This window comes from Tiliqua scincoides, chromosome 4 (genome assembly GCF_035046505.1).
Source record: "Tiliqua scincoides isolate rTilSci1 chromosome 4, rTilSci1.hap2, whole genome shotgun sequence".
Taxonomy (NCBI): Eukaryota; Metazoa; Chordata; class Lepidosauria; order Squamata; family Scincidae; genus Tiliqua; species Tiliqua scincoides.
The window spans coordinates 121,355,088-121,373,498 of record NC_089824.1 but is presented as its reverse complement, the minus strand read 5'-3'; the positions used below and the strand labels follow the sequence as shown (position 1 = coordinate 121,373,498).

General features: G+C 42.9%; 1 protein-coding gene across 1 annotated transcript; it reads right to left on the bottom strand.

Annotated features, from left to right (window-relative positions):
* Positions 1–4,769: 4,769 nt before the first annotated feature.
* Positions 4,770–18,082, bottom strand: RGS18 (regulator of G protein signaling 18). The gene is made up of 5 exons (XM_066624360.1): positions 17,834–18,082; positions 14,536–14,634; positions 10,610–10,671; positions 8,661–8,827; positions 4,770–6,010 (listed from the first exon to the last, which is right to left on the bottom strand). Exons 1-5 carry the CDS (start codon positions 17,947–17,949, stop codon positions 5,753–5,755), a joined length of 702 nt encoding a protein of 233 aa, XP_066480457.1. The 5' UTR covers positions 17,950–18,082; the 3' UTR covers positions 4,770–5,752.
* Between the last annotated feature and the right edge of the window lie 329 nt (positions 18,083–18,411).

Here is an 18,411-nt window from a genome sequence, read left to right as displayed (position 1 = left end):
ACCCCCCCATGGAAACCAAAAATTGCAGATATTGAAATTCTTGATTTTCCAGTCCACTGGGGCTCTGAACGTGACCATTTTTTAACCAAAAACTGAAAGTGCCCTTCTAGGACCTCTGGAGGTGCAGCATCTACCAAAAGGCCCCCGAAGGCATTGAAATGCCACTTCTGGTTTCCAGCAAACCTAGAAGTGACCTTCTGACACCTCCAGGGGTCTTTCTGAAGCCCATGGAGGCCTCCAATGGCCTCTATAGGCCTCAGAATGGCCTCTGGAAGTCCTAGAAGAGCACTTCCAGTTTTTAGCCAAAGCTGAGGTGCCTTTGCCCTTCTAGGTCCTCCGGAGGCCATTCTGAGACCCATAAAAGCCGTGTGTGGCCTTGCTGTGTGCTGTGTGGCCCAGCAAATCCTGTTGTTGCTGGGCCAAATCAGGCTAAACACGTGTCCAGTGGACCTGCATTGAGTCAAATCCATGATAAAAATTCCATTGGTAACTAGGCTCAACCTGTATAATCAAAACCTTGAATCTGTCTGTATGTGTTCCAACTAACCAGAAACGTCTAAGTGTCTTGAGAGATTTGGATTCTAACCTGTCAGAATGTGAGGCTCCAAAGTGCCTTCAGAGATTCTAGTCTTGACTAGCCATAACATGAAAGCACTTGGCATTTTGCTATAGCGCATTCTAGTTTTTTTTACTAATCAGAACTAGAATCTCTGAAGACACTCTGGACCTTCATGTTTGCTCTAGTTGAAACCAAACACTCTCAACAGCCTTGGGAGATTTGCATTCTTCCTAACTGAAAGTAGTTCTGATGCATTTCCTGTTTTTACTGTCACACACAGACACAGACACGCATGTAATGGCAGCAGATAGATCCATTGCTTTGCTTCAAGAAAGGTGCTGCATAGAGGAATGCCAGTCTTTCTCTCTAAAGGACAGTTCCTGCAAGAGGAATCCACTCTATTAGGAAAAGCTGAGAGGATCTGCGGCTTCACCCAGCTTGCAAATCTTCTTGTGGCAATGTAGGAAGAAGTTGCAGGAAGCAGCTGCTGCACCACTGTGATAACAAATGAAGGGGCCCTAGACAGTAGAGCATGACAGAACCAAGTCAAGTGTAAAATGGTGACTCATGCCGAAAATGGACTGTCACAATGCTCTGCCTCTTCATTCCCACTCCGTATCACTGGATGCCCACTGATGGGGGTAGAATGGTGGAGAGGAAGAAATGTGGGATACAGTTAATTGATACTGGATGTTATCCAGCAGTGTGTCTGCAGTAGATGGCTGCTGCCATTTTGGATGATAATCATGTTATTGTAATATCTAGCTTGACTAAAGGAGTTGTGGCAACCTGAGCACTGGTTACTATGTTTGCAGAACAAATTTAAAGAAGTTCCACCTGAGAGCTCCTCAGCTACTCAGGGTTGTTGTTTTTTTTCCCCACCCCCACAGAAAGGTACTCTAAGTGCCTAATCCTATCCCTTACCATTGGTGTTGATACAGCTGCGCTGGTGGAGCATGTGCTGCATCTAGTGTTGGGGGACCATTAGGAAGCTTGCCAGAGGTAAGTAAAACAATTGGGGTAATTCCAAGGAGAAAAAGGGGGAGGGCAGGTCAAAAAATTGGGGATGCTGAGATGCTACTGAGATCCTCCCGTTTGATCCATTCCTTGCCTCTTCCCATTCCATGTACTGGAATGCCCCTGAACCTCACACTGCCCACCCCCACCAGTGGGGTGGTGCAGAGACTCCTTCAGAGTCTCCTGAAGTCATTGCTGCATGCGCCATGCCTCTCACTGTTTGCTGCAGTGTTCCAGCAATGCATAACAGTGGCCCTGCTTTCACTCCTCTGTAAAGGACCTTGCACTGCCAGAATGCTAATTCTGGCAGCATAAGGCCCTAGGATTGGGGCCCACATCTTTTTTGGCAATAGAACCCTGTTTACTGGTTGCATGGATAATAAACCAGTGATTCTCAATCTGGGGTACATGTACCCCCAGGGGTACTTGCCGGGATCTTTAGGGATATTTGAAAAAGAATTGAATAAAGGCAGGTCTATATTAGTTTACCTTGCATGGCTGCCATTAGAATACCTTGTGGAATTAATATGGGGGTGCAATTTATAGAAATGGGCAGCCAAGGGGCACACAAAAGGAAAAAATGTTGGGAACCACTGATATACACAAATCCACAACCTCATGAATTGCTTCTTTTCACTTTGATGGTGTTTTGAGAGAGAGAGAGAGAGAGAGAGAGAGAGAGAGAGAGAGAGAGAGAGAGAGAGAGAGAGAGAGAGAATGCCTTTGCTATGTAGTTTTTTTTATACCAGTTATACTTAATATTAAATCCTGTTGTTGCTGAATTATTGAGTGAAACCCATGTTTAATATTTTAAGAATTGCCTTGTGCTACAAGATATCCCTACCAGACTCCCTGCAGCAAAAAGGCTGAGTAATTGACACATGCTGACTCCTGGGCTGGAAGCATGACTTGAGTGGTAAATATTTAAAGAGGGAACTCTCCCTCCCTGCTGCTAATTCTCGGTAGACAGTATATTCCGCAAACAGCTTAATTTGAAAACTAGAATGGCAGCCTTCCTGTGGTCTCAATGCTTGACGAATTTCCTCTCTCTCTTCCTCCCTCCCTCTTGCTTTTGACACTTTAAACTTTATTTTCAAATGTATAACTCCATCAAGTTTGTGATCAAAAGATCGTTTTCATTCCTATACATCATGTGTATGGAAAGTGATTTACTACAGAACTGTAACCTAGATAACATCATTAGTACAATTATTGTATCATTCCTTTTACAGAAATACAAATCACTTATCAAGGGGATGATCAACTTCCCTATCAAGTTCAGTCTTCCACTTCCCACTCGTACTGTTCTATATGCAGAAGATCCCTTCTGCCACCTCCCCACATCAGCAGTCCTCCCATTCACAAGGACAGTGCGTGAACATTTCCTGGCACTGATTGTACCTCAGAACAACACAAGAATGTCTTCTCAAGGAATTTTAAATAAAAGCTCTGTGCAGATTGTATAGCATTAAGTCTCATTCCTTCTTCTCTCTCCCAAAAGGATCATCCACTATGTACGTTTGTCATCTCCGTTCCCTCTTTCCCAATTTCTTCATTAGAATTTAGAGCATGGAACCAACTCTGTACTTGCCCTTATAAGCCAATCGAATTCCTGTTTGGCTACTTTTCCTTGAGAGTAAGTGGCATCAAAGTCAGTGGAAATGTCTCCCATGTCAACATGCTTAAGATCAGGCTGTGTGTGAACTGTAAGCATTTTCAATTCATGTACCTTTCATGTATCTGAAAGGTGGATCTTGCATTCCATCACTCAGAGACACTTCAGTGTCACAAGCCAGTATGACCAAGAATTATCAAGATGGCAATATTCTAATGAATTCCGCTAATTTTGTAATGAATGGTACAGTTCTCAGAGTTCTTATTATGTATAATGGGACAAGATGTCAACACTGGCCACAGTTAAGAGAAACCTCAACTTTCCCCTTTCCCCAGATGGTGGTGTTACCCAGAGGCAAGAGGAAATTCTAGCTCCCACTTTAAAGACAGAACTGAATGCACCTCCTTATTTTCCCCATACTAGTGGATGGCTGGCATCCACCCCATGGAAGAATATAAAGCCCTACATTTGTGGGCAGCTCTGAGAGTGTGCTGGTTGTGCCAGCATGCTTTCTGGTCACACCTTGTGCCCGCATGCTCATTAGCCACAGCCCTGGCCTTTGTTTGCAGAGAGCTGCAAATGGCCAGCTGGTGCACTCCTGTTTGCCCCCACACATATTCAGGCATAATGTCCAAAGATGTAACAATATGTACTATGTCACTAAGGGATGAAGGCCCTCAGTGGCGTAGCTAAGGGGGTGCAGAGGGTAGCAGTTGCACCGGGCATCAAGCTTTAAGGGGGCAACATGCTGAGCTTGACACTAGTAACCAATACTGTGAAAATCTTGGTATGTATGAATAATACCATCATGTTATATATCACTAGAAAGGTAATTTAATGCAGAATGCAATGAAACAAACTGCATTGGAATATTTGTATTCTATCAAACGTTATGGCCAATTAACCAGAAAATGAAAACAAAACAGCCTCAAAAACCGAATTTCCATAACTCAAAACTGACCTATGAGAGTGATAGTTCTGAGAGCCAATAACATGTTATTATGTTATTGACATGTCGCAATGACATGCTAGTATGATACAGCATGGAGCCAATAAGGTGTTAATATGAGTCAGCTTTCATTTCCATGTATCATAATACAGTTACCCCTGCTAACTGGGTAAAAAGGCACTTTTTCAAGTGATGCTACTCTTATATTTAGCAGGGGGAGAATAACCATCCCTCTTCACCCTAGGTCAATATCTCAAATCAATCAGGGGCACATTTGTTATTTATTTATTTAAATATTATTTAAATTTGATTTTGTCTTGGGGGGGACGGGGCTGCAAATCTACTTTGACCCCAGGTAGCAAATAGATACCTTGGCTATGCCACTGTCTGGGGGGGAGGCGGCAGAGCAAGTGGGTGGCAAGTGCTGGGGGGAGGAGGTGGGTTTCCCTCAATTTTCATTTTTTTAAAAAGCCCGGGTGTGACATCACTTCTGGTTGTGATGTCACTTCTGGGGCATCATTTTAAACTTGGCACCAGGCTACATGATCATTAGCTACACCACTGCCTTCAACACTGGTGTAGAGTTTGTATCCTGATAAAGGATATGTCTCTACTGCAAAAGAGGCTGGGGAAAAAAATGTACTCTATAATATTATTGCCCCATAATTTTTATGTACTAAAATCTGTTCCAGGTCACATGTGGGTGCTCATTTTATCAGAACTGCTTGTGCTGCGTTTATGCATCCTCTCTTTTGAATTTAGAAAGGGTGTAATGTTGAGCATGAACACTTTTACATATAGCATACTTCAAACATCCTTTCAGAGCGTGATACCATAGTCTTTCGAGACTGAAGGTTGCCAATGGTCTTCAAACATACTTAGCAGATTTCTTTGTACAATAAAGAAGGGCTCAGAGGCTAGATGTGGCCTCTAAAGCAATTTTATCTGGTGCTGTTACCAAAAAATATCACATTTCTCAATTTTGTACACAACATGCAAGTATATATATTTTTGTACTGAATCCATTGTGTCAGATGTACGTGCTCAAGATCTGTGAGGAACCTTTTTGATAAACGACCCCACCAACTTTATAATGTATCTGGCTACACTTGGCTCCCAATAATTGTCTGGACAGTAGACAGACGCTTGAGGAAGTGGCAGCTATTGGCCACCCAGGGCTAACCAAAGACCAACTGACGCCTGTGGGTGGCATGCCAAATGCTGTCCCCCTTATCCAATTATGTGCCAGCCTCTCTCCTTTTGTCTCCCCAATGTTTAAGCTTAGCACTCATCCCCCTTCCCATTTCCTCCTCCTCTCTGTACCCATCTTCCATTTCCCATCCAGGGAGTCGAAGGAGAAGGAGGAGCAGTTGAGGCAGATAGAGATGGGTGAGCCCCCCGAGCTGCTACCTGAGGTGACCAGCTGGCCTCACGTATGGGCCAGCCCTGTGGCCTTCCATCCAATGCATGAAATGAAGCACTGAAGTCTTCTGGAGCTGATCGTTCACAGGTGAAAGAAGGCACAATTTTTAAGTGAAGCAACACTGATGTAAGCCTCCAAGGCAATGTGCCAAGGTGTTCTGAAACACATCATGTTGAAGGGATTGTTTCTTTACAGCCAGATAGCAAAATCTGGCTGTTCATCTCTGAACTCGTTGAAGGTAAAAGAGCGTGATCTCCTCCTAAGAGCAGTACAGCCTTGGGGTCTGCCATTGACCAAGTCTAAGTAAAGGTTGGATCTCAGGAAGCGTGGGTAGCTGTCTTGCTCCATCAGGGTATAGATTTTCATCTGAGCAGCATCAAAAGTGTTGTGTGTAGGATGACTGATGTTCTTGCTGGTAAGTTCTTTGGTGTTGAAGTCAAGGTTGACCTAGAGATGTAAAGGAAAGAATTCTCAGTCTAAAGCCAATACTATTTTTGCATGTTTCACACTCAGCGGAGAGGGATCAAATTAATGGTTCTCACTCAACAAGTACTGTTTGTCATGTTTAAACCTTTAAACCAGGTTGTCATGTTTAAACCTTTAGACCAGTGTTTCTCAAACTGTGGGTCGCGAGTCAATTTCAGGTGGGTCCCCATTCATTTCAATATTGTATTTTTAATATATTAGACTTGATGCTACCATGGTATATGACTGCATTTGGGGAAATGTTACAGACCTGCTTTTAACAAGCTACTATATATTTTATTTTAACAATGATAGTGAATGGGACTTATTCCTGGGTAAGTGTGGGAAAGATTGCAGCCTAGGATTGTTAAAAATTTTCCTGCTTGATGATGTCACTTCCGGTCATGACATCACTTCTGGTGGGTCCTGGCAGATTCTGACAGATAAAAAGTGGGTCCCTGTGCTAAATGTGTGAGAACCACTGCTTTAGACAATAGGCTACACAGGGCTCTGTGGAATGGGATTTGATCAAGGCCGCTGAGGTTCAAGGCCCCTTCCCACCATAAAAAGCATTTGGCAAACTTGGGACCATCACTGTACCTCTACCGATTACATCACACCTGGGATATTTGAGCTTAAAATGTGTTGTGGGTATGCTAACCTGGGCTGGGCCCTCAGGATAGTGTGCAGAAATTTTAAATAATAAAGATACCTGTAGCAACAGCATCACAGATTTTATGGGATTTCCCGTATGCCGTGGGGGTATGCATGTAACACGCACCATTGCTCATAATTTTTTTAAATCCAGTCTCTATTTAAAAAGGTGCTAGGAATATGATTATATTCACATGGGTGAGTTTTTAAAAAATGCCCTTGTAGGTTAGACACACCCTTCCCTGCTCAATGTGCAGGGGGAGAGGAAACTGTCAGGTTAAATTTGGGGCTTTGGACCAATCATATGACTTTCTTGACTACTGCTGAAAAATAACCTGGTCAATGATGTATACTGGCAGTGATGGAACTGTCCACAGGGCTGGAGGCAGACTCTTTGGTCTGTTAATATATGCTAAAATACACACCCTCCCTCTCCACACAGCCATCTGACAAAATGATGGGCATTTTACTAGTGAAACAAAAATGAGCACCTGGACCAATATCTCAAAACTGTGTATGCTTTTTTTTTTTTTTTTTTTTTTTTAACATGTTATGGGTTGCTTATATGTCATCATTAGTACTGCCTTCTGGAACAAATCTGTGATCAATCTTTTTAGCTGCTCAAAGTATTATAATTATTACAATGAAGGCTGTGTTTAAACTAGCAATTTGTTTTATTCATTTGGCTTTATCATTGGAAATCTTGGCAATGCAATACTTTGTAATAGTAATTGCATCTGTAATTACTGGCTTAGCAAAACTGATGAAGAATAATTCTCTCCTGGCATCAAATCCAGGCATATAAAGTTCTTGGGCAGATAAATATTAGTACTTATCAATAATACTGTTGTGGTAACACATGTTGTAATTTTTCAAACATGCTCTCAAACTGTGGGCATGATCCAGGTAAGGTTAAAGTACCACTGACTTCCGAGAGAGAAAGGGCCCAAACCTATCCAACTTTCCAGCACCAGTGTAGCCACAATGCAGCTGTAAAGTAAGGGAACCAATGTTCCCATACCTTGAGGAGGCCTTTGTGACTGCCTCCCCACCACAGGATGTAGTGCATGCCCCACTGACACGACTGCACCAGCACTGGAAAATTGGATAGGATTGGGCTCAAAGTTACATATTTGATTAACACTCCCACAGAGTGAATGAGGTTTAAAGATGCTTAACAGCCCAATCCAAAGCAGCGCAGATGCAGTGGGGCTGCACAACCCCCAATGTATCTGTTGCTGGAAAGGAGCAGGTTGGAGGTCTCCTACTTGGTAAGGTTCTGTTTCCTTACCTCATATAGAGCTCCAACCTGTACAATGGGACTACTAGTCAGAGAAGCCCTGTGCTAAGCTTTCAGGCACAGAATAGGATTCAGTGTAGGCCAGCACTGCCACATCCACCCCCCTCCTGAGCCTGATCTATTCCCTGCCCCATTACACCCCTCTCTGCTCCCGTTCTGTCCTCCTCCTGCCCCTGCACTGCCTGGTGGAAGTTTTCCTACACTGATGGGTACCACTCCAGGATTCAGCTCCTTCAGGATGGTGCAGGTCTTCCCACCCACACTGCTTACTCACAGGGTGCCCCAAATGTTCTTTGCTGCATGTTTGCAACACCCTATGCTGGCGCAGCGGCCGGCAAATAGGATTCCATTGTATATTTTGGATTGACTATACTCCAGTGAAGAACACTGAACACTATTCATGATCCAGACTCAGGACCCACTGATACCAATAGGAAAGATTTCAGCATATGCTTAACACTCCGCTAACATTAATGCATGATATTTTCACCCTTTGTTTTTCTGTAGAGTTCAAATGCCCAGGGTATACATTTCCAGGACAGCATGTAAGATGGCATTAACATTTCTTAATTAATTGAGCAACTCCAGAAAATAGAGTCTCTGGAGTTCAGGTATGTGATATTTTGTGCAGCAATGTATGTAAAACTAGCCATGCCGATAAGACCATTTTGAGGGTACCTCTTTTGAAGCCTCTTTTTTAATGAATGTCTCATAGATGTCATTTGCTTTCAGTGAAAGTTGGGAAAGGTCTTCACTCTTCTTGTAATCTTCACATGCCAGCCAAAACTCTATGTTCTCTTCGCTAAACTCTGTTTTGAGGAACCTCGTGAATACATCCAATCCAGCTAGAAAAGAAAAACATCTTGATGGAGGCGTGCTAGACAGACACACACGCACACTTTATCCAGATTGTATTTAATGCAAGGATCTGTGTTCAGACTTCAGTTCAGCAACAATTGAGTTGAACCAGTTCTTCTTAAATTACATGTGTTTTAGTAACAACAGTGGCACTTCAAGTAGTTTAAGGGGACAGACGACAGTTGTGGTTCCAACTTTCAAACTGGGCTCTTCATTTTGAACAGCCATCCAGAAACGACAAGCCAAAAACTCACAGGTTGGTTTAAAGGAAATAATGTGTGCTTGACATCCTTCCAAATATTTTTCTCTTAACTCACAGGAGTGGTGAATGTGTGTCTGGGCTGAGCACATCATCTTGCAACTGAGAGTTAACATAATGGAATGTTCTGGGGGGAAGGAGAACACTCATATAAATCAACCATCAGTGCATGGGGGAAGGGTAGGCTGGAGCCTTCTCCCTCACATGTGGTTTTTTTTGGTATTATTGTTGTAGGGGATACATCTGTCTGGAGGAGTGTTCAGTCACATGCTCCTCCACCAGCAGTCTGAAGTAGTACAACAAACACACAGGGAGACCTAGGCTAATGGCTATGGCTATTAAGATCCAGGGTCAGAGGGATGGAGGAAAATAAAAGATAAAATAATAAAATAAAATGAGAGGGTTCCCTCTATTTCTGAGATGCAGTGCAGAAAAATGGGAAATTTTGTGGGAAATTGGAAGAAAAATCCTCTCATTGAGCAGCATCTGAACTAGCACTCTGTTGTGAGAAGCCGCCTCTGTGAAGGGAAAGATCATTCCAGTTGTGGAAGGCCCCTTCCAATCATGTTCTTATGTTCTTATGTTCATGCAAGAACCTCATGCATAATCAGAATGCTCTTTCCATTCATCGAAGGAACTTCTGATGGTGGAACATGAGTCTAGATTTTTTAGATGGTGGAACATGTGTCTAGATTAGTCATGATTTTTGTTCTCTTTCAGAATGAACAGTGAAATTATATTGTTTGTGTAAAGGTGCTATAAAGCACTCATAAAGGTGCTTATTGTATTTTTCATTTAATTAACAAACTTTCTACTTCTGCATATCTGTGCCATTCTCCAAGAATTTACCACAACCATATTTTGCAGTAGTCTTGTTTTCCTTTCATACTGGCACTAAGTTCACTGTTAGTAAATAGTGCAAATGTCTGAAATCTGCAGAAGAGCCCAACTTTGCCTTTAAGACTCATTATTTTCTAGTAATTGAGATAGCATAGGGAGAGAATTGGTCTATTGGCTGTTGATGTGACAATGGTCCTCTGAAAAGAGCCTTTGTCACTCTTGTTCTTAGGGGTCTATTGTCCTTTTGAAGGCTTTCTCCTACGTAAAAGCTGTAGATGCCAGTATTATTTTCAGTCTAATGCAATATTTGTAATATATCTGCTGTATGATTTACTAAACTCTAAACTGTATGTAAGATCTCCACTTAGTCCTTGAGCAATGTGGCATAGTGAATAACTTTCCCTCCTGGAGAAATTCAGTCACTTCGGAGTTTTCTCAGGTCTGTTTTCTGATCAAAATTCGGGACAGTTTTCCCTAGCAATCCATTTGTCGTTGGAAGTTGAACTTAATAGACTTCTACACTTTACACATGGTTAGTTCTCCTCCATAGAAGGATGATCACAATGAGACATTTGAGCATGAAAAATGGTTCAGCGTCTCCTTGTAATATGGAAGAAACAATACAGAATGCTCATTAAGCCTAACTCCAACAAAAACCCCAATAACGAACCTTTCTGGGAAATCAGCTTCTCAAAAGATTCACCCCACTTCTTCACTGTTTGAGGGGACTCACTGCATAAAAACAAGAAAAAAGGAAAACAGAGTCATGCATTGGGTGCATTCTGAGACTTTTCCTAACATATGTTACCTCCTATTGCTTGCAGTTTGTCATATTTCACAAGGTGTTGAATTAGATTACTCTACAAAACGAAGTGCTTTCCCTGGAGCCTTCCAAAACAGCTGGTCTAGTTTTGCTGACATTTTTCCTATTGAATTATACAGTTATTTGCTCCCTCCCCCGCCCCCCAAATACAGACACCTATCATCAAAGGAAGTATTGTCCCATGGGGATTTTGTGTTGTGCTCCTTATCTTTCAAGAAAAAATTAAACCATTCAGGACTGGAAAGATCATAAGACAATGGGGTCAACTGCCTTTTTGAAATGGTGCAAAACATAAAAGCTTGAGGAGCTCAAGAGAAACGCTGGTGCAGGGATGTGGTTTCGAATGCAGCCTGTCTCACATTCGGTGACCACAGGCTATTTTTAACAGCGCACAGGAAGCTCTATGGTATACGGAAACAAAGATGTGAAAGCAAGGGGCCCGAAATGGTACGAACGCATGTCGCCTGTCATTTTGTTTATGGCAAAAGCACAGTTTTCAAATGCCATGCCATTTTTGAAGCACTGAATTTCTCCCCCTCTCTCCCTTTGCTAAAGAATAGTGCATTTTTATCAGATATGTCAAACTGTGAATACTGTACAGTTTATTGTTCCTTAGCCTTGCACTTCACAGAAAGGTAGGAGAAACATCATTTGCTTTTCAGGTCAATAAAGATGGGGGAATAACAATTTTTACAATATTTGCTTGACTGCTGCTGAGTATTTGTGGAACAATGAGATAAATTACAAAGTTTTTTAGGTTATGATATAGTGCTTCACAGAGCAGTATAAGCAAAATACAGGTTGCTGCCCCAAGGAACATACAATATGTAGACAGCTGGTGTGTCCCTGAGGAGCGAGACAATATGGGGAGGGAATAAAAGGAATGGAAGAAGGGATAATAGAAGGACAGTGGACAGACCAGGTGTTGATAGGTGGCTTCATAGGGGCAATCTTATTTGTGATATGGGCAGCCCAATCCTAACCTGCACTGGAACAGGCAGGCCAACTGGCTTGTGCTATATCCAGAGCAGGTGAAGAGGTGGCTGTAGTGCAACTCGGAGTAAGGAAAGTATGGAGATATTTATCTGTGGGCCAGTGTATGTCCATTCACTGGCCTAACCTCTTCCAGAGTAGTTGTGAACGAGCTTTATGGCATGTTCATGATGCTCCTGGGCCGCTGCAAGGAACTGGGAAGCCGGACCTTGGATTGTGCCCCCAGGCAGTTTCAGAACACACAGAAATTTCTCTGTTCATCTAAGGCAGGGGTGGACAAACATTTTGGCAGGAGGCCCACATCACCTTTCTGACACTGTGTTGGGGGCTGGGAAAAAAGGATTATTTACATTTCAGATTTGAATAAATTTATATAAATTTACATAAATGAATACATTAAAAGCTAAACTTATATTAATGCCATCCACCTGTGCAGTCCTTGTTAGATAGAGGGAAGTCTAACCAGGATGACTGTTAAGTGAATGCAGTGACGTATATTTAAGCCTCACTGCCTGTGGCTGTACTGGGAAGGAGAATTCAAGAACTTTGGGCCCAATCCTATCCAAGTTTCCAGTGCTGATGCAGCCATGCCAACAGGGCATGCGCTGAATCCTGTGGTGGGGGGCCGTTAAAGAGGCCTCCTCCACATAAGGGAATGTTTGTTTCCTTTCCTCAGAGCTGCATTGCAACTGCACTGGAAACTTGGATAGGATTGGGCCCTAAGTCAAAAGTCTTTATGAAAGAGATGCTTTCTGAAGTCAAATTTGAAAGAAGAGAGAGAAAGAGTGATGGTCTCTAATGTGCTTAATCTTTAACTATCTATGAAGTTTCATAATTATTGGAAACATATGTGAGGAACATTTGAAAATACATTTTGGCATTCTTCTTGTTGGCATCCTTTAGTCTCGGAAGACTATGGTTCTCGCGCTCTGAATGGTGGCTCTGGAACAGAGTGTCCTCTCCAGTGCGCGAAGCCAGGGTAAAGTAGATATGGAGGACAGGCTGTTACCCATGCAGCAAATCCCCCCTCTCCACGTCGCTGAAATGGTCCAATGGAAAGGCAGAGGCCAATACGGTTGGTTCCAGCGGCATCGCAGGAGTTGCCAGAACGTGACTGTGTTCAGCCATGAACTGCCTCAGGGACTCCGGCTCCTGATTTTGCCTCGAGGTTGACTCCTGAAGCCTTTTCCATAACTGGATGTAGCCACAAGGCAGTGGAGGTTTGGGATCAGAGTTTTCCTTCTCTCAGATGAGCTGCCTTCCCAGGCTGACGAGTCCCATCTACCCGGTGGCTGTTTAGTCGCCTCTTATGACAAGTACAGCCAAACTGAGGGCCTATTCTTATCCCCAGCCCCCAGGGGAGACTTTTGGCATTATGGGACTTATGAAATAGTATATGTGATCAGGGCTGAGATGAATGTGATTCAGTGGTGGGCCACTGTGAGATACAGGAAGCTGGACTAGATGGGCCTATGGCATGATCGAGTGGGGCTGTTTTTATGCTGTTATGAATGTGTATTACTTGTATATTTTATTAGAACAGATATTTATTAACTTGCCTGAGATCTAATGGCTGATAGAAGTTTCAAAGGATGTCACACTTTCCATGCTGCCTCCCTCATGATGGGAGTCATGAACATTGGCTTTGAATAGGAGTGTCCTGACTGACAAATCTGCGTGATCTGGAGCATGTGCAGGTATCTCAGTGTTTGCCTGCTGCAATTTGTATGCACCTAGTTTTAGCTGTAGTGTCATCAAACACAGCTTGAGTTTTAATTTGGAAACATTTCAATAGGAATACCATATGGAGGCAGAAATTTAAGAAAATGTGCTGTTTCTTGCAGATCAAACAATATCAGATAGTGGATCCCAAAACAATGAAGTGCATTGTTCTGAAAAGCACTGCACTGAATATCTGCTCATAAATATTTTGGGAAGTGGACAGTGCTTTTCAGGGCCTTGGCAAGTACACTCCAAATGCCTCTTCCTCAACTTGTTGGTAGCTTTTTTGCTCCCCGGTTGGCTGCTCCTTTAGCACCATTTCCTCCTTTTCTTTTCATCCTCCTGCTGGGAACAGTGATGTCACCATGTAGCCAATTCAGTTTAGTTGGTTACATGAGGGCATCACTGAGGATGATGGAAGACAATTCAGAGTGAGGGCATACTTCATTTATCACATCACCCTCCTTCTGAATAGGTGAATATTTTCACACGCCTTTGAGGCTCCTTTTGAGGCTTTTGTAAAGGGGAGCTTTTTGTATTGGTGAACATTTTCACACAAAGCATTTTCCATATTGGTTCTGAAGCTCTTGTCCTTATATCAAAATGACTCTCAGCAATCATGGCCTGTTGAGGATGTCACACCCATCTAGTTAGCTCATTGAGGAAAGAAACTTTATGCCCTGAAGATTAAAAGACAATTTTGAAAGACATCAAAAAAGGAGGAACAGACTGAGTTGTATCGCTTGCTGGCAAGCATGACCCTTGGCAGCTAAAAGGCTATGCTGTGGTTCTCAGAAATTATGCTTATTTAGGACGATGAATCTTAGCTCCCCAACTGCTCAGCGTGTACACTTGTACACTTGTAAACAGATATTCCAAAAAATATTGGGCATCTCTGGCAACTGTCTTACAGGGAAATTGGTTCCAAGACAAAACTCTGGAGCTTCTCATCATTCACAGAAGTGGGGAATGCAGAACAGTATCCAAGAGCCACTAGCAAGGCTATGAATTAAATATGGCTACTTCCTGAAAACAGTTCTCTTTTTTACAGCACTTACCTCGAAGCCTTTGCCAGCTTCTCAAATTTGTCCAGGTCAACATTTGGATGCAGCTCAGCCTTCTGCAGGAGACTCAGCCGGTTCTTCTTTTCTTGAGCCCTACGGAAGAGTTCAAGCCACTCGATATCACCATTGCGAAAGATTGTCAAAGGCTTGCCTTTCGCCAGCATACAGTGTTTCTGAAAAGTTCCTCTCGCATGTGATTGCACTAACGTGGATGTTATTTCTCCCACGTTCGCTATAGAGAATAATGAATTTCTCACTTACACCTTTGCATACATTTACATACTGAATCACCTGCAAAGGGTAAATGAAAGTCTTTTCATCTCTAAACTTTTTTTTTCCCTTTGCATTTAGCTTGTAGGCAGGAGGAGGAAGTTGATCTTAGAAAGCCCAAGGGTGGATGGGGGTGGGGTCAAGGGCTAATACTGTTTAATGTTTTTTAAGTTAAGGAAAATGTGCTGTGAATCCAAGCAGCTTCAATTGCAGAAAGAAAATATTCTTGATTCTTAGGCTTAGCAGATATGTTGTTACCACCAAAACACAGCCCCCTGTGTAATTGTTATCATTATTTGCAACAATAATATTTCAATTTTCATCAAAAAATTCACAAAGAGGATTACTTATCAAAAGTAAATGAGAAGAGTCCTAACTCCCAAAGGACTCACAATCTTAAAAATATATATACACAAAGGAGTTACTAGTAACAACCACTGGAAAATATACTGTCAGTAGGACAGTTGTTCCGCCTTGCTAAATAGACAAGAACTTTTACTTTAAAGGTTCCTCTTAGCCTTGTTAACTAGGGGATGTATCCCTCTGCCTTCTCCCTTGTAATGTCTAGTAATACAAAATGTGTGATGTGATATCATCATGCTCCATGTTTCTCTAAAGTGTTGCCTTCTCTGACCAAATCTAGTTCTAAAGGTGTCTTCTCACTGTGATGTGACATTGTTGAGCTGGGGAGGCCTTGTCAAAATCACCAGAATTGCTTTCAGTGATCCCCTGCAGAGTAATGCTATTCTTGGAAAGTCAAGGTTGGCCCATCCATGAGCAGAATGGAGTGGGGGGGATCCACCTCCATCCACTCTCTCACCTCCAGGACTACTCCTCCAACTCCATGGAATGGAAAAGAAAGGGGAAGACAGAGTGGAAGAGAAATGAGAGTGGTGGGCTAGAGTGCCACAACCTCTTCTCCACCCTTCTGCTCTGTTCTCCTTTTCCTTTTCCAATCCAGGGAGTTGGAGGAGCAGAGGCTGGCACATGCCCAGATCATGGGAGCAGCATTTGGCATGCTGTCTTAGGTGTCAAGAGATCTTAGGCTAGCTCTGAGTGCAGGCCTATCCTGGAAGCTTGTTAATTCTAGTTCTCTATCCCTTCTGCAGTTCATTGGCTATTATTTGTCAGTATTCTAAAATATTGGTTCTGGTAGAATAACTTCATATGTTTCGTATCATGGAATTTTCAGGGAGATGCAGAATTGCTGCCTATTGTAATTACCTGATTTATTATTTATTGTTATTATTTTTTTAAATCAATACTATTAAGTCAGAACAGTCACTACGCAATCTGGCAGCTCTTAAAGGTTTCCAGACCGCACTGAAATAATGCTGGATACTATAACCTCATGGCATTCTTATGTAGGCCTTTAATTGGTTACGGGCATCCTGTAGGCATGATCTTCAATATTGTTCTACATGTTTTGCAAGCATGCCTTTCTAGTGCAGGCAGCCAAGGCCTAGTGAACCTCAAGGGATACCTGGGAGTCAGCGACTATTACAATAAAGGAACTTCTGCTAGTGTTTATCCCTTCCTGGCTGGTTGGACCAGTAGCAACAGCCCCCGGCCAAAGTCATAGGGTACCAGGGGTCCTAAAATTTTTGGCTGGAAAAACATGAAACAGCACCCCTAAACACAGCAGCATTGCTGGAGTGAATAGGGGACAGCAGAACATTACAACCTCTGAATCCAAGGCATGGTTGGAATTTCCTGAAGGGCCTCAGACCAGCACATAAGTGTGCCAAGGAATGCACACTTAGTAGTGGAATGCACATAAGTGTGCCACAGAATGCACACATAGTAATGGGTTGGGCCTACGTGCTTGAAAATCTACTTCAGGTGACCTGTTGCTGTGCATTGATTCAAACTGGGAAAAGAATTTAACACTTTAATACAAGAATGGCTGCAATCCTAACCACACTTTCCTGAGAGTAAGCCCCATTGAACAAAATAGGACTTCTGAGTAGACCTGGTTAGGATTGTGCCCAAAGTTGTTAACTTTATATAAAGCTTCCTAGAATGTGAAGCCCTTCACATTCCTGAAGGCCTTGGGAGTGGACCTCAACAAGTGGGAAAGCCTGGCCTCTAAGCGGCCCGCTTGGAGGCAGGCTGTGCAGCATGGCCTTTCCCAGTTTGAAGAGACACTTGGCCAACAGTCTGAGGCAAAGAGGCAAAGAAGGAAGGCCCATAGCCAGGGAGACAGACCAGGGGCAGACTGCACTTGCTCCCAGCGTGGAAGGGATTGTCACTCCCGAATTGGCCTTTTCAGCCACACTAGACGCTTTTCCAGAACCACCTTTCAAAGTGCGATACCATAGTCTTTCGAGACTGAAGGTTGCCAACACAGAATGTGAGAGCTAGTCCTATGGTAAGCAGGAGCTAAATATTTCTCCATATATTCTTGCAGGATATTCTACAGCGGACCATTAAGTCAAATTACTTGAGTACTTATTCATAATTCATTAGCAAAATGGCAGTATTGTTCTTGGACTCAGTGAGGACTAGGAGAAAAAAAACCCAAAAACTAAGGGTGTATTGCCCCAGATTTGGAGGTGCTGGTAGGGTTGTTGTTCCATATAGGGCTCACACAGGAACATGCTACCTTAAGAAAAATCCTCTGCTTCAGGCCAAAGGCCCATCTAGTCCAGCATTCTGATTCCTGGAGTAACCCACCCGCTGCCTCTGGGAAGCCCAAGAATAAGGAAAAAAAAAACACCAAACCTTCTCTTCCCACTCTATCTGTCAGCGATAACTTCGATCAGAAGATCTCTGCACCTCTCCCACATATGCTGGCAGCCTCTCTCTCCTCTTCAGAGCCCAGACCAACACGTTATTTGTTCTCTGAGCAGGTGTGCATAGAAGCAAACTACGAGTATCTTGGTATTTTTTATAATTTAGCAAGCAAGTTTTTTTTAAAACCCATGCTTTTAATGTTAAATCTCCCAGCCTCACCAGGAAGTCTGTCTCTCCCTCTACCACCCCACACCCATTCCAGGCCAACATCCAAACAATTTCTTACCTGGTTTTGGTTTCTGGCTTTGCCCCCTCTTTATTCATGGATTTCATGATTTTGCAAAGTGATTTCACCTTCGAACAAGTATTTAGCTGTGGAGATAGAAGCAAAGGATTCTCCATATTTCTTTTGACAGCCCCGTCTGGTTGTATTTGACTTTCCTCTTTCTTCAGCAGCAAGTCAGGCTCCCTTTTATGCCGTTTCTCACTTGGTTTGAGGCTTATTCAGTTTGTGGGAAGAAAGGGGCTTTTTTTTTTTCCCACTGGCCTAGCTAAGAACTGCAGATCTTTCCGAATAAGCTTTCTTCATCTGCCGTTTCTTTTTTAGGGGAGATTACTAATAGGCTAGCATTTTGAAAGTCATAGATAAACATAGCCCTTCCCACTGATGTAGCTTGTGGTTACTGTAAGGGGAACATGATCTTTTGTTAGACACAGAGTGGCACTCAGCATAATACGCATGAAACGTACACATCACAAAAGTCGCAGAACTGGCAGAGAGAAAAACCACCTTGCATTTTAGTTAATGATACCCAGCTCTTTCTTTACCAAATGCAGAGTGGGTTATAAATACCTCCATCCAGG